Raw genomic sequence first — 23,131 nt, forward strand, 5'->3', positions numbered from 1 at the left:
ATGAGTCTTGGTTTTCAACAAATTAGTGAGCCTGGTTGGAAACAGCGGTAAATTATTATTATTATTATTTGATTTGCATACACAAGGACACAGAGGAAAGAGGGAGAGAGCAAGCAGGCAACTGCCACCTGGAGGGGCACAAGGCCTGCTCACCCTTTCGGGAGGAGGGAAGAAACAGGGAAAACAAAAATTAGAGGGGTGAAAGATGAAAACAGATGAGGGAGGGGAAAAAATGACGAAGACTTCAACGAGTATAAGTAAAAAACATAAATAAAAATAATAAAAAAGAAAAAAAGACCGTTCATAAAGGGGTGGCCAGGTCCGTTCGGTTCATAAATGTAAGGAGAGCTTGGTGGGCCTGGTCGCGTCGGGAAGTACTACCACTCGGAAAGATATAGTCGTCTAGAGTCGCACACTTCAGTCCCAGGAACTTATATTCCTTTATCAGGAAAGACCGCTGCGTAGCAAATGTAGGACAGTGCACGAGATGCTCAAGTGTTTCGCAGGAGCCACAAGCTGCGCACAACGGCCTGTTTACACGCCCTTCACGGTGCGATTTTTCACGCTCCAGCACAGAGCCCACTCTTAAATCGTACAACAGCGCTCGGAAACTACGAGGCAAGCCGGCCACGAACACGGGGAGGTAACAATCCATTCGCCACACGCTGGTCTGGGTGCTGCTTTAGGAGGTGTCGGCGTATAAGCAGGCGAAGCATGTGGAAGCGAATCATTGTGAGTTTGTCCCATGAGGTTATTAGTACATCTAATTTCCATTTTTTTTGAGACTGTTCAACACACTCAAAATAAGCGCGCGTGTGTGCGTGTGTGTGCGTGCGTGCGTAAAATGCATCTCATACTTGTTTCAGGGCAGGGGAAGATATTACTTGTCAGTTCATGGCTCCTTATACTTAGCCAAAGCTATATCAACTTTTCGAGCTACATTTAAAATAGTGAATATAAAAGAGCCCACCGTGCAATTATTTACAACAGTATTTATGCGTCACTAAGTAGCAGGTCTTTAGATCGTATACATGTTATAGTACTCATACTACATTAAGAAGGATGGCTTCGGATGGTCTAGATAATGAAGTCATGATATAGTTAGAAGGAGGATTTCAGATGGTCTATTAGCAATTGTTACAATGCCTATAATGTTCATTGGCAGTCTCAGTGTTAACATATGGTTGTGGGTGGTCTGTATTCAACGTTACCAGCCATTTTTGGAAGGTTGTGCATGTTAGTGCGTGCCTTTAGGTATGCGCGTATGTATGCACGAGCAAGATAATAACAATTGCAGGTGGTTGTCGAAACCCAACTCTTTCCTCAGCCGCACCTCTGCTCCTTACACGACATGCGCTCGCAACATCGAAAGTGCATGCTATAAGGCCCCCGAAGAAAGTCGTAGGTATTTCTCAAGAATGCGGAACAACCTTAGCATCCTAAAGGGTGCTAGGGGTGCAGCATACACGCCTGCAATCTTGAAAGGTAGGTTTCGGTAAGCAAAACAGCCTTACAGCCTATTCTTTTCTTAGTTTTTTCATGGTCGAAGCGGTGTTTTGAGTGCTCAAAACACCTTTAAAGTTGCGAAAGTGGTTTACGGTGAATGATATAAGAAAGCTTGCTCAATGTCTCTTCATGGTTATCAGCTATATCTCAGTTCAACTTCAACGCGCTGACGTTTACGCTTGGTGGTATTCATCTGTATTCCGGCGACCAAAGTCCGTGATCAATGATTAAACAAACCCTTGTCATAGACGCCTGTGGTGGCTGTAGGTGATTCCACGTGAAATCAAACAATGCACGGCCAGTCGACCTCTTAAATTTCTTTCACAATTCTATATTGTTTCCTGATGAGTGGAAAGAAGAGATCCGCAATTGTTTTTGCAGGAAAACTTTTTTTCAAAACACAGTAAATCTACTATGACGAAGAGGTGGAGTCCCACGCTTACCTGCACTGCTTTTTTTTTTTACTTTGGCGATGAATTACGCAAAATATGTTGAAGCTACGTATTCCAAATTTGTTTAGCTAAAGGTAGCCGCATTTGCCCTTACGTTAAATTATGTCTCGCTTCTGTGTATTTTAAGCAACTGTACTATGGGCCCACATTCCATAGTTCGCCAGCAGGAAGGCCGATCTACAATTTCCTACCCTTCAGCAAGAACATTATTTGACGGGCCCCAAATGTAAGTGAAACCAGCTTATTCAGCAAGTTTTCATTAAGTGTGAAAGCTTATCTGCGAGAAAATAAGTAAGGAAAGTTTAGAAAATATGAAAAATGTTTTTTTTTTTCTCAAATCGTCGTTAGATGTTTCTCTTGCATGCTGGTTTCTTGAAGTTAGCGCGATTGTATCAATTTATTGTAAACCCTCATTAACTTAAACTTTAGTGCTTTTACAAATATGCATTCTGAGAAAGTACTGTGGAACTTTCGCCGCTTTGTCATAAGCTTTTTTTTGAAATAAAAGCCGCTAACTAGAAATAAATAACGTTTCCTGGGTTGATTTTGAAATTTTTTATGCGCACTGCTCATAAAAAGGAAAAATAATTGGACGTAAGGGCGACAACGTCTATAATTAGCTAAACCAAATAATGGTACTAGCTTCAATATATTTTGTGTAATTGACCGCCAAAGTCAGAAAAAAAAAAAAGCAGAGCAGGTAAGCATGCCATTCAACTTCTTCGTTAGTGTTGATTTATTGTGCCTTGAGAAAACGTTTTTCGGCAAAACCAATTCCAGATCTCTTCTCTCCTCTCCTCAGGCAACAATATGTAACAAGTTTTGAAAGAAATTTAAGAGGTCGACCTTCCATGCTTTGTTCGATCTTACGCGCAACGATGGACTCAGTAAACGGCGACAGCGGAATAAGAGACAGAAGCGGAACAGCAAGGACAGCCGCCACTGAATGGACGCGGAAGTTAGGCTAAGGTCACCTATTAGCGGCATGTTAACCCAACTGCATGCACTTGCTTTTCTAGCGACAGCGACAAGCGACAGGATGTGCTGTCGCGGGCAGGTCCATCTCCGTCCCTTGTCGCGTCGCGCGGTTCGGGAAAAGTAGAAAAGATCGCCTCCGAGCCGCAAGCCAGCGTGGCTATTTCCGGCAACATGGCTGCACCCCTGGTCTTCGCTTCGGTTGCAATTCGCTCTCGATGCTTGTTATCCGTGCGTACCTCGAGGAATGCAAGCTATCGACCACCTTCTTTATTCACATCTCACGCGGAAAGTGACCAGCTGCGGTATTTTGTCGTAAATCTTGTTATCGATGGCCGTTTTGAGGTCTCCGTCGTGGCTTGCAGCAATGGACCTTTCCAGAAACTGACGCGCGCCCTCCTACGGCGGCTGCAAAGCATTATGGAAAACCGGAGCGCCGGCGGAATGCCGTCTGCTCGCGGTAGCTTTGGCTCACCACTGTTTCCCAGCGCGCGGGCGTACGAACGCATCGTTGTCACGCTTCGTAACCCTGCTTCAATCTGCACTCACAGAAGATGCACCATCCAGAGCAACATGCAGTCAGGGAACACCAGTACCCTTGACTTATTAATGACTTGGGTAATCGCTCACGTACCCGCGAAAAGGCCCATTGAATTGGAAATTTTTCTCGGCTTTCGCGGGGAGTCCTGTATGCTTCGTTGATCGTATTTCCACGTAGCGGAAGCATTTGTAATTTGTTTCATTGTCAGTATGATCGTACAGGTTCATTATTAGTACTTTATGTCGGGGACTGTCACTCGTGATAAGCTTCCGCGCGATACGCAGTGCAAGACCATGCACTTCGCGAATGATAATGTCGAAATTTCCCCCTTATTGAATGAGTTCGAACCACACTAGGCGGTGTATATTTGAATACTAGTTGCCTGTTTCAAATGCTGCGTGTGAGAAAGTTTCCACTTGGGACGCTGAGAGTAGTAAAAACCAGCTAACAGCACGTCCGTCGTGCGTATACTTTGCATTCAATATTTGCTTTCAAACAGCGTAAAACTTGCTGTCTCTGCGTAGTTCCTGTTTTCACGAGTGTGAGTTCGAAATTAACTTAAGAATTTTGGACCTGACTGTGCAAAAGGTCCTGACTTGTTCACAATTGGAGGAAATATACAATGGAATGAGCATCAGTGTGCATAATTCACCCATTATTCTATTTTACTGCTTCAGCTTCCGTGGTCTCTTGTTTCATTACAGTTTATGATTATGCTAATTTAGCTATTTGTAGTTTGTATACATCTGCCTCTCCAAGCTGCCCAAAACATACAGTCATTCCTGTCACCTTTGCCAAAAAGGCCAAGGACAAAACATCTGAAGAACTCGCCTCAGGCGTATTCAGAAGGAAAAATTGCGCAGCATGAATATTCTTACGGCACTAATAAGCACTCACTATCTGGGCACAGCTAGTTTAAGCCAAAAACGCTCCTGCGGAAGGCTGTTAATGGTCAGAATGACTTTAAGAGCAATGGTAAAAGCGTCATTCAGTGTGGGAAAAGCATAGGCGGCCACAGCAGCACTTACATATGCTGACAATGTGAAAGAAACTAACCGTGAGTGTAGATTTTGTATCGATAATCTTGGAACTACAACTAGCGCTATTTGCCTTGACACAGGAAAAAAAAAGAGATAGAGAGATGCGCAAAGGAAAAATAGGTTAGACATCTAGGTTTATGGTCAATAAAAAGCAGATGCGACTGAACATAACATGCAGTAAACAGTAAAATAAACACTACGCAAGAGCACAAAAAAAAAAAACTCGCAGGGTTTCTTAAGCATTCACCCAAGGCGACCTGAAGGCGACAGCCGTCTGTTTCTTTTAGGGGCGAAGCTCCTTAAGACGTCACGATGTCCGCCGTCTCCAGTCTGTCCGTAACACCATCTAACCTTCCACTTATAAGCAACAGAGGGCGCTGTGGTTAATTGTAGATGTGATGGTGCTGCTGTCAACGCTATATATATATATATATATATATATATATATATATATATATATATATATATATATATATATATATATATATATATATATATATATATATATATATATATATATATATATATATATAACCCCGTTCCATACCACACATTCTCTTCGTTCATATGGACAAAGACGAACGCAGGAAAGCGCGACGTGCTGAGTATCAGCGTCGCCGTCGATGGGAAGCTACCGTGGAGACAAAAGAGAAGGAAGCGGATGCAAAGCGGCAACGGCGACAACAAAGTTCTACACCAGAGACTAGGGCTAAGGAAGCAAAGGCTAAGCGGGAAAAACGCCAAGCTGGCGCGCAGCTGAGACAACTTGAAGCGGATGCAAGGTGGCAATACCGACAAAAAAATTCTACACCAGAGCGCTAGCTAATGAAGCTGTGATTATGAAGTCAAAGCTTAACCCGGAACTCGCAACCTCATATCAGCTATAAAGAAGAATCACCGCTATATCACAATCGGTCTGATCTATATCACAATCGGTCTCAGTACTATCTCAACTTTAATCACAATAATCACCTCCGAAACTCGATCGCTTGCATCCCGCGTCGGCGACGTCGAGTGATCTAAAAAAAAAAAACTCGGCGAAATGGCAACATATATGACGTTAGACATCGCCGAAAAACCTGACTTGATCAAAACACCACGTGAATTCACGTGATCACGTCGCATGACATCCGAGCTTGGTGCAATGTGGTCTCATCATGAAGCCAATGCAAAATTAGTTTCGCACTGCCTCCGGTTTTGGAGGCAGTGCAAACCTCGTTAGGTACAGCAAGTTTTCAAAAGATGATTTGAATGGTAGCGGGCTGGGGCGTCGGCCGGGGTGTGCAAAAGGGGCACTGGCCCCTTTCAAGCTACACCTGCAGCTGTCCACGCCCAAGCTACACCAGTGCTTTCCCCCAGCCACGACGCGACACGGGTTCGCATCCACGGCGAAATCCTGCTTACAGTTATAGATGGCGGGGTTGGATCAGTACATCCACTGAGAAGAAAAAGATGATGGCCTTCTCCACCAAATCATCTTATGCGGGTGAACAGGGGACACCGTGAGTTTAAAACGAGGTATCTAAGGCTCTCGCCTCAATAAATTCACGTGGTTAACTAAAGGGTAAGCTGCAAGTGTAAAGTCCCAGCCCCGTGATCATAGTGAGGACACAGATAACAAAGGTCCAACTTAGCTGCAGCAGCAAAAACATCGAAGCCATCAAGTAGCACCAAGCAATGAACTAATAATATAAGTGTTGGGGTTTAACGTCCCAAAACTACCATTCGATCACGAGAGACGCCGTATAGTGGAGGGCTCAAGAAATTTAAGCACACGGGCCTTAAAGCATTTTCGCCGCCATCGAAAATGCGGGCGAGGTGGCTGGGATTCAACCCCACGACCTGCGGGCTAGCAGCCGAGTGCCTTAGCTACTAGACCACCATGGCGAATAAGCAATGAACGAAACGTCCAGTGACTTTCACGTATTATCACATTCCAGAACCGAGCAAGTGTGTCCGCCGCTTTCTTTATTCGGCATGTTCAGTGATGATCACGGCTATTTGCGACGAACAATACAGTCTAGTATGCGCGAATGAAAGCCAGAGCGATCAGAAGAAGCGTTTCTTCACAATAGCAGCTCCTCACACTAGCCAAAACCACTCACGGCGCGCGATGAAAGCAGGCGAAAGCGGGAAAGCGTCGTCTGCTCTGACCGCTGGCGCTCCGCTCTCCCATAATGCCCCAGCACCGACCCACCAGGGGAAGGCGTGGCGCTACGATTTCTGGAAAGGTCCATTATGGTAGCTTTCTGTGATGTATACTCATCATGCCAAGTGCGTCGCAGCAATCGTAGCATATGCATCTAGTCACCGTGTCACGGTTAAAACCAGACTTCAAAGAAAAAAAAACGGTCATGAAATGCTTTGACGTCTTTCTTACTTCTCACAAGACTAATAAATTTGGCGTGTTGTCATGGACCTACATTTTAGGGCGAAGCTCCTTACGCGATGGGCTGTGCGTCCCGTGTATGCATATAGTATGTAGTAGTAGTTGCCTCTAGTTTAGTCGTTAGGATGTTTACTGGATGGCGGTACTTGTATATGATAAATATATAGTGAAAAGATGCGAGATGGTGGTACTTGAAGTGTTCACTATACGGACGGACGGACAGACAGAGGGACGAACAGACGGATGGATGGACTGATGGTTACTTCGCCCCACTCATTATCGTTCACTCCGTGGATAGGCTGTGTTTTTTTTTTTCAACAACTTTTCGCAATTTGTGGGCATGTACGCAATAGATTTCAATATAGCAACACTGACACTTTGTCGCCGACACGTGGTTGCAGCCGTCTCGACGCATCGGAGCAAGTCGGTCGTTGTCGCTCGCAGCTATTGCTCTAAAATCACGTGCACGCGGTCGGGCCTTCAGAATGCTGAATGTCTCTGCACGAATAGATTGAAACGCAAGGCACGTCGTGTCTATACGCTGTTATCCGGCCGCGATGTTTCGCGGGGCGAGCGTAAGCGAAGAAACGCGCAGGCCCTCGTGGTTTATTCTTTTTTTTTTTTTACAGCGAAAGTTGTTATGAGATCATAACAAGGATCTCGTGCGGCGCCGTAGTTGTCCGCGCTGCAATCATTGCCCATAACCACTATCACACGACATAAGAAAATAAACTTAATAATACAGAAAGGACACAGCGGGATTAGAATCCGGGTTCCCTGCGTGTCAGCTCAGTATTCCTACACTGAGCCACACTGGCTTATTCTTTTTTTTAAGAGGACAGTCTTTCTTGTGAACCTTACGCAAAAATTTTGGTCTGTCTGTCTGTTTGTCTGTCTGTCTGTCTGTCTGTCTGTCTGTCTGTCTGTCTGTCTGTCTGTCTGTCTGTCTGTCTGTCTGTCCACCCTTAACGTTACCCAAAAGGGCATCAAAGTGACCAAACGATACTCCAAACGGCCGACCCCATCCGCAGTGCCCACCAATATTGCTCAAGCTTCAGCGTTCATACTTGTGCGATTGTCAATTAAAAAGCAATTATTGCGCATATCTGAGGCACCATAACAACACGGTAATACAAGAAAAGGCATGCGTAAGTAATTTTAAGCATCGTAGCCTTTATTTTTTATTTTTATTTATTTACAGGTTCTGCAGGCCTATACTTAGGCCCAAGCAGGAGGGGCAAAAACAACAAAAAAAAAGTACAATGTCACAGCACTTAATTAGACAACTTATAGTGCACTTGCACAACAGAGTTACGGCGCATAAACAGTGATCAGAACACGCTGCGCTGTTTATAACGCTGCGCTGGCCATGCAACGCTTGCACAAAACGGCAAGTGTTTCCAACGCTTTGCTAAGACGACCCGGTGGTGGCACCTACCCGTCGCCTTGCGTTCTACACCTTATCACCTCAGAGACGGGCGCCCACGGCGCGCGCCCCGTTTTCCAGTATAACTGCCAGATAGCGCTGAAGTCTCACGTGTGATAGGGAGCCTACATGAACGGCCGTTCATGTAGGTTCCCTAACGTGTGACGTGCCTTGATGAGCTCGTTCGCCTTCGCTGCACGCTCGAGACACTCTAACGCAGCCCCTCCAGAAAAGCATTCACCCATTTTCTTGCGCACCACATAAAATCAACGTCTTGTTCACTCTCTCCAGACGCAAGACTATCGTCTTTCGACGACATTTGCGGTATAACGTGCAGATACGGGGCAATTTTTTTTTCACTGAGCCATGCCGATGCCTGCAATTATATTGTAAACTGGCCTTAGCCAGGCTTGATGTGGGGAAAAGAATCGCATTGATTTGAGTAACAAAGCGTTTCAGACCAACAAAGAAACAACCAGGCGTCAAACAATGCTAATTGCATAACGAGTGGGTCGTCCAATGCAAAAAGCTTGTTACAAAACCCATTACACCCATTACAAAAAGCTTGTTCTTGATGACTTATTAACTGGGGCGTATACCCAGTTCGGGCGTAATTCCTCATCGTCGTCAGCCACTGCATGAACAATTGGCACAGAATTCCTTGCAAGCGTTTAGCGGATACCACGCTTCTCAGAAGAATGACGAGAAATAACATAGCGAATGCCGGCCTACTACCTGGAAATTATTATTTTTGGGTAGTCATGTATGACATCATTTACCTCCACCTCGTAATGCTCTGCTGATTTTAAAGTGACATATCATCATTTCTCATTCGTGCTTCACATATCGTCGATTCCCGGTGTACGTGTATCTAGCAATTTTTTCTGTTTTTTTTTATTTTTTGCCACTGCGTGGTAGCAGTATATGAAGAAATTCGGACTTCTAGGGTGTACATTGCAATTGCAGACCTCTCTGCTGAGGAAAGGTATAGTAGTAGTAGTAGTAGTAGTAGTAGTAGTAGTAGTAGTAGTAGTAGTAGTAGTAGTAGTAGTAGTAGTAGTAGTAGTAGTAGCAGTAGTAATGCTCTTTTTCTCTTTTTAAATAAAGCATTGCATACATGATCAGACCTGTAAAATTCACGCGCTTGAGCGAAGCAACTTTGCAGGCAGTGTGAAAGTGGAACGCGTAGCATTATAGCAGTGAAATAACGCACACCGAAGATGTCAGTGAAAAAAAACAAACAAACAAAAACCTTAGGCGTTATATTACAGAACTGAGAAGGCGTGCGAAAAAAAGCTGCGAATATCATACAATACAGTGTCATCGTCCAAGAAACACAGAAACATAGCGATGTTTATCATAGCAGGCAAGCGTAATACAGCAAGCTATCAAGGGACCGTACATGTACAAATACTTAAGAAGGAGAATGAAGCAAGGCTCGATAGACAAGAGAGAATTACGCAGCTAATAAGGAAAGGCAGGGTGCCTAACGTGGTAGTAGTAAGGGGTTTACTGCCCTGGATTGGGGACGCTTTAATAAGGGTCGGAAAGAGAACACATGCAGGGAAAAAGATAAATGAAAAATGAACAGTTGCACATTTTATCAAAGATATGTGCATTGGTTAAAAAAATCGCCCCATCTCTATAAAAAGAAATGCGAATGCATTGCGGGGCGCCCATAACGGCGTTTCGCACGTGAGAACACTGCGTTACAAGAATATTGTTCTCTTTTCTTTTTCTTACACCATGCAGCCAATAGCACCATACGCCGCACGTGGCTTTTTTATGTCGCGGGAAACGCGGTATGCGTTTCGAGCTTTAGTAACTAGCGTCCACGGTTAAAAAATATTATGGAGTGAACAAAACAAACAGCGTTCTTCGCTCGGCGTCGGCGTTTCCCAGCGGCGTCTCGAGCACAAATTTGCGGATGTTCTTGAGAGGCGCCCAGCCAGCGAACGGTCGAGAGTGAGGCTCGAGCGGACGGGAAAGTGGAGCGCAGGGAGGAGAGAGAGCGAAAGGCGAGAGACATGGTGGGGGCTCTGGTTGCTATGACGCGCGCGTACGCAGCTGTTGCTATGGAAGAGTTTGGCGGATGGATCCCGGTGGACGCGTGATATAGCCGGAACAAGGTAATTTTTCAATTCGACGACAATCGTTTTTGCTTCAGTTTCCATTTACCACTGGATGTCATGCGATCGAGCCAATGAATGTGTTCAGTGGACTCGTCACATGTAGTAGAATTAACATCTATTACTACAGATGTCAGTGCAAGTGTGTAGCGGCTACGTTAAAAAGCTCTAAACGGCAACAGTGGTTTCGTAAGATCATCCGTAAACTTGAGGCAATGATTTACACGTTCTCGCAAGCAATTTTCGTGGTGCTGGTTCAAGACGAGCACATATACTAGTAACCGTGGATATATAGAGTCTCTTTTCTTGGCACGGGGAAATTCTGACGAGGGCTGCAGCATGCTCGCAGTTAGTCGATGCTTTAGTTGGAATTGAGGAAGAGGAAGGAGGAAGAAAGTTTAAGCAGAAAGACAGAGAGGTTAGCCAGTTCTTAGACTGTAGTTGGAATTGAATTGAATTTCGAACAATACAATGGTGCTCTGCTGCTGACTCGAAGGTTGCGGGTACAATCCCGGTGATGGCGGTCGCATTCGAATCAGAGTCGGAACTGTGCGACGTCAAAGCGCGTATTGCAATACAATACGCAGTACTTCACCACGGTGACGGCATTAGTTGTTCTTTCAAGAGGTAGCTTTTCTATCGTTGTCGAAGACGATATAGGAACACGTAGGAGATAAACAGCAGTTAAGTCAACCTGCCATTGTGATATCGGCCGAAATTAGCCTCTTCACACTACCCTCCATTACCATTTTGTTTCTTTATGCACCAAGACTGGCCACACCGGCCTCTTTGTACTACTGTATATATTTAGCGCTGATTGTGACCACGTTTTTGAGATGTCCATTCTAAATTTCAAGCCGGGCAGCAGCACACGAAAGCGCATAATTACCACGACAGTGTGTATACGGGACACTAAAAACTGGAAACTGAGACAGTGTTGTACGTACAAACAACGGCTGCAGCACGTGTTGAGATGACACCTAAAAGCGTGCATTGCACACTTCCAGGTAAACGCTTCTTGCTCGTGGCTGAAAAAACCACCTACGACATATGCGAACGGATACACCACTGCACACTGCCTATTTGTCCTACAACTGTCGATATAAAGAACTACACGAAACGCTGACGTAGAATCCACGTGTTGTTTTTAGCGACGGAATGCTCCATAGTGCAGGATTTACCCGGCTGCTTTCGTCATCGTAATGGGGCAGTGCAGTGACCGAACCTGCGCAACGAGAAAGGGAGGCGTTGTCCTCCAATCACATGATTAGTACCGCATCGGATCGCCAGTTAGTTTATAAGGGGGAGCTCATCTTGAATTCCATTCGGACGTACACGTTCTTGAGAGAGCGCACACGTTTGTGAAGCAGGCCACTAAAGCTCGACAGATATCGGTAAGTGAAATGTTCTGTAAAGGAGGAGGTGTGCAATGGCACCAATCATATAGGGTTCAACAACGTTATTTTATTTAATGTAGAGTGTTGTTTGCCAACCACCAACGTTTACATTTTTTACCAGTATTCTTCAAATAGGCGGTAATATTTATCATCTCAGCTTATTCCGGCAAAATGGTGTCATTCATTACGACGTAGATTTCTCTTCGTTGTTCGTTGAATGTGTAGTCACTGAGCGTACACGAAGTGAATCGAGGTACACATGACAGCCGTGTTCAGGTCCGCTTCGTTGCCTTATTGAATGGTATAATAAAAAAAGAAAAGAGAGCAGAAAAGGAAAGAAGAAACTCATGATTGCGGCTCATCTGGAGGCGCATAACCATACTGGATTCCACTATGAAAACGCGTCGGATTCAGCCATGACACTTTGAACAACTGAGAAATGACACTTGCCTGCCCTAAGTATTTTTTTATTTTTTTGTAACTGTATGTTAGAGTATACAGGCGTCGAAAAAACTGCCATAGGCATCGTTGACCACACGAATGCAAACATTATTTGTCAGTGTCGCAGCAGGAATGAAACCCTGGCATTCTGCGTGGCAATTAAGTATTCTGCCACAGAGCCATGCCAGCTAGGCCTCGGTGATACCTTACAAACAAACCCTATTGTTCGTGTAACGTCAATTGTGGTTGCGGTACTAGCTATCCAATTTTATAAACATTACATATGTACCCCTTTGATACAGCTGTCATGATGTGTTAATGTAAACTGTAGTTAGGCGCCATCCGCTGAAGTTAATTTGTGCAGCAGTGTTAATTGAGGGCTACCAGCCTCGCACGCACCAGCGCAAACACCAGCGCTTCATATCATCTTATACCGCTTGTGGTGTTGCCAATATGCATGTTGAAGTTAGCGTCATTATGTAATTTTAAACAACTAGTAATATAAAACATATGTGGCTGTTTATTGTTTGTGCGTGAAAAAAAAAACGACTGCGCTGCGCCGAATGGTGCCTCCGGTCTCGCGTCGCAATACACAGGCAGGCGCTTTTTCGTCGAAGTTTATTGTGCTCGTTTTCTTCTCCCCCCCCCCCTTCTATTGATGGTACCATCAAACCATTGCCGCTTAGTGCCCATCGTAGTCACCGATAGCCTGTTCAAGCGACCTTCGTGCGTGAAAAGCCTTCGGTAATTCGTTAAACTTACATTTCAGGGCACTCAACGCGCTGCGCGATACGACAAGGAAGACTTGCAGAGATTGGTGGACATCTACGGTAATGGGGGAAATAGGTTAGATTTCGGATTCAGTAAAAAAAAAAACAACAGCAATGTTTTTTAATGATAATGAAGGTAGTGAGCCTAAGATACGGGAGATCGCACTAGAGATAACGGATAAATACAAATATCTGGGCATATGGATAAGAATTGGGACCGAGTACCTATATGGGAGGGCGAAATATACGTAACGACTAAAGGTAACATGAATGCAGCAGTGATGAAAAATAGGGCACTGTAAAATTACAATAGATATGATGCTGTGAGAGGAAATTGGAAAGGAGTCATGGTTCCTGGTCTGACGTTCGGCAATGCGGTATTGTGCATGAGATCAGAAGTTTAAGCAAGATTAGAAATTAAACAACGTGGAATACGTAGGCTTGCTTTAGGAGCTCGCAGGAATACACCAAATCAGGGAGTACAAAGTGATATGGGATGGACATCATTAGAAGGGCAGGGAAGCTAGCAGCAAGATAAAATTAAAGAAACCATTGAGAGAAATGGTGGAAGAGCGGTGGGCTAGGAAGCTGTTCAGCTATTTGTACATGAGGAATGTCAATACAAAACGGAGGAAGCGAACCAGAAAATTGACGAGTAAATACTTAGAAAACAGTAGGGGCCAAACCAAAAATAACTATCGGTTAAGAAGAAGGTAAAGGAAACGGAGACCGACATGTGAAGAAGTGGCATGATGAAGAAGTTGGCACTAAATATCTATCGAACTTTTAAGCAGGAAATTGCCAAGGAAAAGATCTAGGATAATCCACTGAAGGATAATCCGCCTACTCGGGGTAGCTCTCTACTGTTAAAGGCCAGGACGGGAGTATTGTGAACCAAGACATATCGGGCCAAATACGAAGGGGTAGACACAGTATGCAGAGCATTCGGAGAGGAGGACAAAACTGCCGAACACTTGATAATGTTCTGTAAAAGCTTCACGCTATAGTTCAGGAGGATGACGCAGTGTTTTTCAAAACACTGGGTTTAGGAACAGGGAGGGCAAAATAGACTATAAGTAGGTAGAAATAACTATAGAAGGAGGTTATCTTATTTGTGACCACAATCAAGGCATAAGTGAAAATAAAATCCATCATTGCAAAGTACCAGTTCTTGACTTCACTAATTAAACAAGAAAAAAAAAGATGAATACAGTTTTTGGTTAACTAAGTTAGCCGCCGCCCAATCTAAAGGGTACAGCCATATCAATCAATCCGTCTATCCACCCATCCATCCGCTAGGTGGCAATCACGTGTTTTTTTTTTTAATTTTCGCATACGTGTGTACGTGTTCACTCATTTAACACCCCCTCCTACAACCACGTTAACCAATTTAGCCATCGACCCAAGTAAGTCGCACTTTAACACCCCGTTAACCAATTATATGCTCCGCATCATCCTCAGTGTTCCCCCGAGGGAAGCTGCGGACAATTTTTTTTTTTAATTTTGCGCACTTTAGACAAACCCTGAAAAAAAATAGCGAGTCTGTTTTCTTACCGTAACTTGAAAATTATGTTATTTCTGGATAAGTGCTACAAGTCTTGTATTGATTTTTTCTCTAGAGTTAGTATTTAAAAAGTTCATTGAGCAACATTTGTTAATTACCGTTCTTGGTGAATCAAAAATATTCTGGCATGCTACATACAGCTAAGAATTATTCTGCGCAAGCTGGATACGCGTAGCACTCATTTTAATTTTTTTTATTGTTTGGTGCTTTTTAGGTGAAACACCCTGTATGTTCAGTGCCACTTCATAAGGTCTCGCTCAATGAAAAAAAAAAAAAAAACTCAATGACCTAGCATTCGCATGCTTCGCAACAACCAATCGCCAATGTCAGCCAAATTTTTTTAAAACTAAAACAACCGAGGATGCCCAGGCACTCGAAGAGGGCCGTAATATTTTTCGCGATAGCATGCAGGTTGTTTAGTTCTTTTTTCAATGCGTCTCCTTTCCGACTGCGAAACACGATATGGGCACCGGCGTATCACACGAGAAGCGTCCGTTTCAACGCGGTGTGTACAGCCACGGAAGTCTGGCTCTGTGTTGTGGCACAGCTGTCGAAGCAGGCTTTGCGCTTAGCTAAAAGGTTCAATAGCGCTTCCGACTCTTCGGGTGTTAGGTCTGACCCAATGACAGCTCGAAAAGAGGTAGAACTTGAGCCTGAAGCTGGTACTGGTGACAAAAACGGGCAGATCGCTGCGATGGAGGTCGATGGAGAGGTGTCTATGTTTCCACTGTTATTTCCTTGCGCAACAGCATAGATTCTGCAGTGGTGCTACAAACGGGCAGAAGAGCGCGGCCACAGGAAAGCCGGAGAAAGCAAGGGGTGACGAGAATGCCTCATGAAGTGCAGTGAAAAGAAGGCGCAACTAGTGCATCACCACCGGCTACTTAGTGCGATAGCTATCACGTGTTCATGACCAGGGCGCAGGACGCAGTATTCAACAATAACTAAGCTGGAGATCGAGAGTGACAAGACCAGAATGGGCACATCCATTGTATCTGTGATGTCAACGACGCTTTTCTCAAATAATATAACAGCGGAATCATAATGTAGGCCGTCCTAGCGGAGGATTAGTTCATGAACGCATGAGGACAACACAATTATCTCGATGTGGTGACGTATGCCCTCTATAGAAACGCGAGCTGTACACTGTCCGTCGGGTTGAATCGATACGTTATTTGCGCCACGCAACACAGGTGTTCTGCTTTACGGAGGCGTGAGCACAAGTCACTAAACAAAACAGAAGTAGATGCATGCACCGGTGCCAGCAAGGACTTGCTGAGGAATATCATCAAAAGTCACTGGCGACATATTGGCCGGATAAACAGGAGGTATTTTGGTGATTGACGGGACGCAATTTTCTCTAGTGCAGTAAAAACCGACGGGACGGGATGGACGCCACTGAGAATACGAGGGTCAGTATAGGTCCAGATGTGACGGCAGCAGGCAGTATTGCAGAAATATTCGTATTTGTGGGCATCAGGGTTTGATTAACCGATGCTGCCAGCGTCGTCAAGGACACCAGATCAGCGTATGTTGGAATCGGACATGCTGGCGGAGTGACTGGCGCTGTCGGTGTCATCGTTGCCGCCAATTTCGGCTTCATAAGATTCCGCAGGTCGAGTGGTGGGGACAGAGTGGAGACGACAGTGGACTGCTGCTGTTCCAGGTCTCAAAGTTCTTCATGAATGATGGTGCGGATAAGGGCTTTCAAAGCACAGGGAGGCATAAGGCGAGGATCGCTGCCTTGTTGCAGACGCAGGGTTTGCAACTCGTCAAGGCGTTGGCATATCGAAATGGTGTCTTCAACCGTAGTAGGATGGCTAACAGCCAAGGAGTTGAATGCGATCGAGCCTATTCCATCGAGGATGTGGCGAACGCATTCGGCTTTCATTATATCGCTGCTCGCACGGCGACGCCACCCAACACATATTTTATATACGAAGTGCACTCCTGTGCAAGTTGGAGACACACAGCCAGCTTCTGTTTCGCTGCTTAGGAACGACCGACGAGCATCAGGAGATTTGCCGCAGCTTGGTGGCAAAGTTCGATCAATCGACGAAGTGAATTCGTAATTGAAACAATAAGTTTTGGCTACGTTGGTCAGATAGAATGGGGGGTAGTTCGATTTCTCCGTTTGGTCCACCGATTGACTGAACCCACAGGGTTGTAGATGTCGAGCCAGTCCTCAACGTCGTCACCGCGAAGACCCGCGAACATGGGTGGTTCGTGCGGAGGGCTGGTGCCAGTGGACGAAGGGCAGGCAGCCGCCGGCATCGGTGCTGTAGCGTTAGGGCTAGATGTTGGGTCCGATGTTTGCATCGCTGTGGGGATGGCCGGGTGCAATCGGCGACAGAATCGGAGCTCCAGGTGGGACACGAACGAAGGAGGATGTTGGGTGCAAGCGGTGATAGAATCGGAGCTCCAGTTGGGACACGAACGTAGGAGGATGTCGGGGTGTTGACCCACCTCCACCACTTTGAAATACGCAGGAAGGCTTGACCAGGCAAGGCCAGTAGAACCGTTTATTCTGTGGTATCTGTCTCGGCTTCGAACACCCCGAGAACTGAGAAGGACCATGATGACTTGATGACTATGAACAAAGTGAGGACGAGAAAGTTTTCGAGATGTGCTATATATATATATATATATATATATATATATATATATATATATATATATATATATATATATATATAGCTTTGACAAGCGTGAGCTGTTTTTTTTCGGCATTTACCACATCGTTCCGACGTGGACCTCCTCTCCAGGCTTCAAGATCAACTAAGGAGGGGTCGGGAGAACCGGTGGAATGCGACAATAATTACAAGGAATGTACTTTGGTGTTTTGTTCAAGCTACAGGGGGGTGGTGAGGGGAACGAGGGAGTTGATGAGGGGTGAGCCTGAGGAGGTAAACTTCACAATGTATCACTGGAATGTGCTTAATTTAGCCACCTGGACACAAATAACTTGGCTTGATTCTGTGTATATCATGGGTTGTTTGGCCACTCGTTTATGCATGTACTTTTTTATTAAATACACGTGCTATGCGTATGTGGAAGTACGCACACGTACACGTGGTCATGTGACCAATTATCAGTCTATGGTATTCATCCCTTCTCTCTCCTCTTTTTTTGGTCCTCTCTCTCTCTCTCTCTCGACTGGGCAATGACATAAAAGAGCATCGGTGCCGAGTAAATTTCGTCATATGAATAAACAGTTCTTTAGAATCGTATATTTATTTTTTTTCTAATTTTACGGCAAGCCTCTCACTATATATATATATATATATATATATATATATATATATATATATATATATATATATATATATATATATATATATATATATATATATATATATAGTGGGAGTAATAATTCAATGGGCCAGTTAGTCTTCGTGAAGGTATGGGCCGGATATGGCACAACGGGAGCGTTGTCAACAAGGATAAATATATTTATCCTTGTTGACAACGGGAAGGGTCCTCCCTTCCCGTTCGGGAAGGGTCCTCCCTTCATCAGGGGAGGAGTTATACTGACATGAACTTCCAAACTTCGTTGCTGCCGCGTCCCTCTCGCCTTGAAAGATGTTTGCGAGAGTGAGAGGGAACTAGAAAAAGGAAAAAAACAAAAAAGGGGGAGAAAAAAGACGAAAAAGAAAAAGAAAGAAAAGAAAGAAAGTAAAAAAGAGGAAGAACCACTGTCAACACTGAGAACGAAACCAACTGTCCGTCTACATCCACATACGGTTCATATCACGTGCTGTTCAGTTCTTGACGTGTGTCGGGCCACCCAAGATTGTCGCCGCGGTGCCGGGAGGGTCCGTGACGGTGTGCGTAAAGAAAGGGTTTCCCCGTAATGGGTCGGTCGGCGTGCGTAAAGGAAGGGTTTCCCGTTAAGGGGTCGGTCGGCTATTTACCTTTAATCTTCGTTTAAAGATTAAAATAACCAGCCGTGAGCAGGAACCTGCTCACGGCCGGTTATTTTTTCACCCACTTTTCTGTCTTCTTATTTGCATTCCATTGGTTCTAATAACTTCCCCTGTACATTCCTTGGCATTACTGTCTGTTAGATTTCATTATTATTGTGTCAAAACACGGAAAAACGAGCCCTTAGGTATACACTTCTTTCCCTTATATATATATATATATATATATATATATATATATATATATATATATATATATATATATATATATATATATATATATATAATGAGAGTGTGTGTATGTGTGTGTGTGTATGGTGAAAGTAGCCGTAACGTTGCAAATAGTCAAATAGATGCTACGTGAGAACAGTAACAACAATTTTTCTTTTTCTTTCTTGTCGTTGCCGTTTTCTCCCTCAATTTTTTTTGCTCTATATAGTATAAATACGAGCGCGAACAGAATGTACCCTTATTTCTGACGAAGGCCAGACTCTGGCCGGAACTGCCGATTACTGCCCTCAAGGGTGACAGGTGTGAGGTGCCAAAAGCATTATTTTCAGTCCATGATTTCTTTCTTCACATTTGCTCAACGAAACCACGAAGCTTGGGGACGCCCACAAAGATAACAGCGTTCAGGGCCTTTGTACTCTATTTGAGCATTTACAAGCATATATGCAAACAGGATAAAGAAGAAGTAATAATCGGCTAATTTCCTTACTTAGCAAAAATCCATTACCCAGAAAGAGTGACAGGTCGTGGAGTAGACCAGGGCTTTCTGCAACTCTTCGTAGCTGCAGTAGCGGAATTGTTTATACTGTATAGTGTCTTTTGTTTTGAAACACAGACATGTGAAGTAAAAGGAGCTAGGTGTGCTGGTCCCGATGTAAGGCAACAATATTTTGACTAAGGTTGAAGGAGACGTGAACGGATGAGTATTGCTTGTGCCGATTGGGCAAACGTTGAAACTTGCGAAACGGAAGCTGCGTGGTTGGGTTTTGTAATACAGCGTGTGTGGGCATGTGTCTTTTCTATTTGGTGTCTAAAAGCAGAACGATAGTAACTGGTTTAAAGCGTGGGAATAAGCCCCTAGTTTGGAGATGTTGCTGGCTATAGACGGCTCGTTCTGTGGTGACGTCAGTTGAATGTTTTTTTTTCTTTTCAGGTATTCTTTGGAAGCATAACAGTGTCTTATATGGCATCAGCACCAATAACTGCGACTGACATATTTCTGCAAGTTCTGTGCGTATGGATGACCTTTTCCTTGGGCATAACAGAACTGCTAGAGCGGAAACCGTATTTATCGCCCCACCAAGATGCCTGGAAGGTTAGTGAAACTATAGTCCGAGCGTTTTCGTGATTTTGGGGTAAGCCAGTGGGAATTTCTGATTGCGAAGTTTTGCTGGATATTGGAGGTAAATGTGCCACATTTTTTGTGTGTCGTAGGTCAAGTTCAATATAACACATTCGTAATTCCCACTTACAGAGCTGGAGAGCAAAATTGCGCGGAGATGTCGAAAAAAAAAAGTGCAAGCTTGTATCACCGTATTTCATGATATCTGGAAGCACAGTTAATTAGTGTGCTCTATACAAATACAGTCCTCACGATTTGACACTTTTTTTATGTGTCACTATTGCTTTTTCATCCGCTAAGCTTTGCGTTACGCCGTGTGCGGTGCTGCGTTCACCCGGGAAAACACGAATGCACGATGGGGATTCACCCTGAGGTTTCGAGAGCCATATCGGCATTGAGCAGCTGAATGATTGAAGTCTAGACGCCTATTTCGATATGTACAATTTTTGTTGTATAGTTATCTTTCAACACATGATGAACCAATTTTGAATTGAATTGAGTTTTATTGACATAAAAATTGTAGCCCTTACGAAAATTATGCTTGATACCAGTCACGTCTACGTTATTCATGAACATACTCAATAACGAGACTAGAAAGAAAATGGATGGAACGCAGTCATGTGCACGTCGGTATGCTAGCCGACGGGAACACGAAGTGTGGCAGTTTGGCAGCACTTTGCTGCCAAACTGCCACACTTCCTGCCAAACTGCCACAATATGTTCTTTGCTGCCACACTTCGTGAACACGAAGTGTGGCAGCAAAGAACATGTTTTGCCAATTAGGGGAGAGAAAGTGTAAAAAAAAATTAGCGGGCTATTTTCTAAAGGTAATCTTACCCACTGATGCTATTTAGGCACATGGGTGGATGAAACCAGATGTCATCAAAGGGCCGTCTGTGTTTGCAAAAATTGGGGCTCATTTTATCAACTTTAAAACCCGTAGCTATTTTAGCACGTTATCACTATTTTTTTTTTAATAAATAAAGGTTGATTTCATAACATGCTGCATTGAATTTTTCGATGATGTACTGACATATATAGGGGATCAGCCAACTGTCAAACTGCACCATTTCAAGAAAGTGGACCAGTGTTGCACAAAGGAAAATCCATATTGTTCTTTGTGCACTGGAGGGCCACTCTTAATTTTAAAGACGCTAGTCTTTCTTAGAATACTTTGATGCAGAAATGTTGGTTCGTCTGTTTGTCTGTCGACTTGTATGTTTAGGAAGTTTCTTTGTAAAGAAAATAAAGGCTTGTCTGTTTGTCACCCGAAACGGCTTGTTTTTTTGTTTTTTATAGTTTGTATTTAATTTTAAAATCCCACCACGTCTACAGCGCCCACCGATTTTGCTCTGGTTTCTGCATTCATGTGTGTGCGTAGTATTGAATAAAAACAAATGATGTGTACATCTGAGGTATATCATCATTATGATGATATACTGTGGCGTGTCTCTTTATGCCATAAAAGTCATACATAAACAATTCTAAGAAAGGTATTGTTTATTACATCAAGCTGACAATGCAACGCTATGCATGACAAGGCGGGTGTCTTCAGCGCTTTGCTGACAGGGGTGTGGCGCCTATCAAATAAATGTTTTATTCCCTCTCTCCAGACGGAAGACTATCGCTTTTCGGCGACATTTGCAGCGAAACATGCATGTACGAGACTTGTTTCTTTAGTTAGGGGTTTATTTACCGAGACATAATTGTATTTGTAACTGGACATGTACTCTCTTAATTATGCAAATGTCAATGAGGGATGTGCAGGCAAGCTTAAATCTAACTGCGTTAATACTTACATTTTCATCAAGGCACACGTCTCTCGTTTTTTTGTTTTTGTTGTTAATAAAGGAAGCTCACACAATTTTAGAAGCATCACGTGAGTGCGCTCTTGTGCACAACAGAAAACAGTGCCCTTTAACAGGCTCACTGTGAAGTAGCAATTATCACTAAAAAATCCACAAAGAAAAAGAAACACGGATCTCCCCCCCCTCCCCCCATTCGCCACTTCCTGTCCGAAGAAATGCGCCGCTATGGTTTTACTGAGTCTGCCAAAATCACAGTGCCATGGCCGCATTATCAATGAGAACAGTCGGGTGTTTGGGGTCGAGCCCACGTGCTCCAGGTCAGCATCCACGTAACTGCAAACATGGCGGCTATAGTTAGTTCCACATAAGGGCTTGTTTCGAAAAAGCGTACCGCAACACTGCCTTAGCCAGTGTTGCGAAACGGTCAAGTCGCGCTGGCTTCTGACGAAGCATCTTCATTACATTATTATGCTCTTTCAGGCCTTAACAGCACCAGGAAGGTATTACCTGTACATGAGATCCTACGAGCGAGAGCCACTTTACGGAGACGCAAGCAAGTGCGTCTTCAATGAACTTATTTCCGTGAATGACCAGGACAAGCACACCACAAACATATTTGGATACACGAATTCACGTGATGGCTCAGTGTGAGTATAACAGTTCGTACAATTTTCTTCCTTCTTTGTCATAAGCTGCTGAAGCGAAACTTTGTTTTAATTACGCCATTAACTTTCTCGACTCTACCAAATAAAAAAATAAAAATAATGTGCCAGCGAATAATTGAAACAGGTTACCACACGCTGGCTTTGTGCACGCAAGAAATTACTACACGAAAACATATCGATTTCTGTGAACGGAAACATACCCATAGCTCCAAGTTCTGAGTCTATACGAAGAATCGGTATCTCGCTGGTTGAATTGAAATCTACCCGTGACAACAGAAAAGTAACGTATGCAGACTTCCAAATGTAGTGTAATCAACGTTCAGCCATACAACGTAGACTTTGCTGAGTAGCACCTGCTCGATGTACTAACGCCGTCAATTTTTCGTTTTATGTAAGCTGCAGTTGCAAGGTTCAATTATTTCTTTTGGATGACTGTAACTTTTGTCGTAAGCAACCAATCAGCTGTGACGGTAGCTGTGCAACAGATTGGAAAGGCACATATATGTGACTTCTTTTTTTTTTCTAAAAGAGCCTGGTGCCGGAACCTAAACATTAGGCTAAATTTCACAGGACATAAATCATGCCGTAGTATTATTCACTTTTAGAACATTTGTAATCCGATTTGTAACGTGAACATTAAAACATAGTATCGAATAAATGGTGAGCGAGAACCTCCAACTGTTTTAATCGAACTGAGCTACGCACGCATCAAGACTCATGACAAAAAAAAAACCAATGCGTTAGCGTTCAATTT

The 23,131-nt window shown here is 44.0% G+C and overlaps 1 protein-coding gene across 3 annotated transcripts in view; it reads left to right on the forward strand.

The window, feature by feature from the left end:
• Positions 1–204: 204 nt before the first annotated feature.
• The window catches only part of LOC119178277 (male-specific histamine-binding salivary protein), a 28,308-nt gene continuing 5,381 nt past the window's right edge, over positions 205–23,131 (forward strand). Inside the window, exons 1-3 of one of the 3 annotated variants that reach the window (XM_075887317.1) lie at positions 205–732; positions 19,716–19,877; positions 22,193–22,359. In XM_075887317.1, coding sequence (XP_075743432.1) covers positions 715–732; positions 19,716–19,877; positions 22,193–22,359 — 347 coding nt within the window. In that variant the 5' untranslated portion in view covers positions 205–714. Of the gene's footprint in view, positions 741–11,737; positions 11,853–19,715; positions 19,878–22,192; positions 22,360–23,131 lie in introns of those variants that run through there. The other 2 variants (XM_075887318.1, XM_075887319.1) reach the window with 2 other exon arrangements.

Source organism: Rhipicephalus microplus, chromosome 1, assembly GCF_043290135.1.
Source record: "Rhipicephalus microplus isolate Deutch F79 chromosome 1, USDA_Rmic, whole genome shotgun sequence".
Taxonomy (NCBI): Eukaryota; Metazoa; Arthropoda; class Arachnida; order Ixodida; family Ixodidae; genus Rhipicephalus; species Rhipicephalus microplus.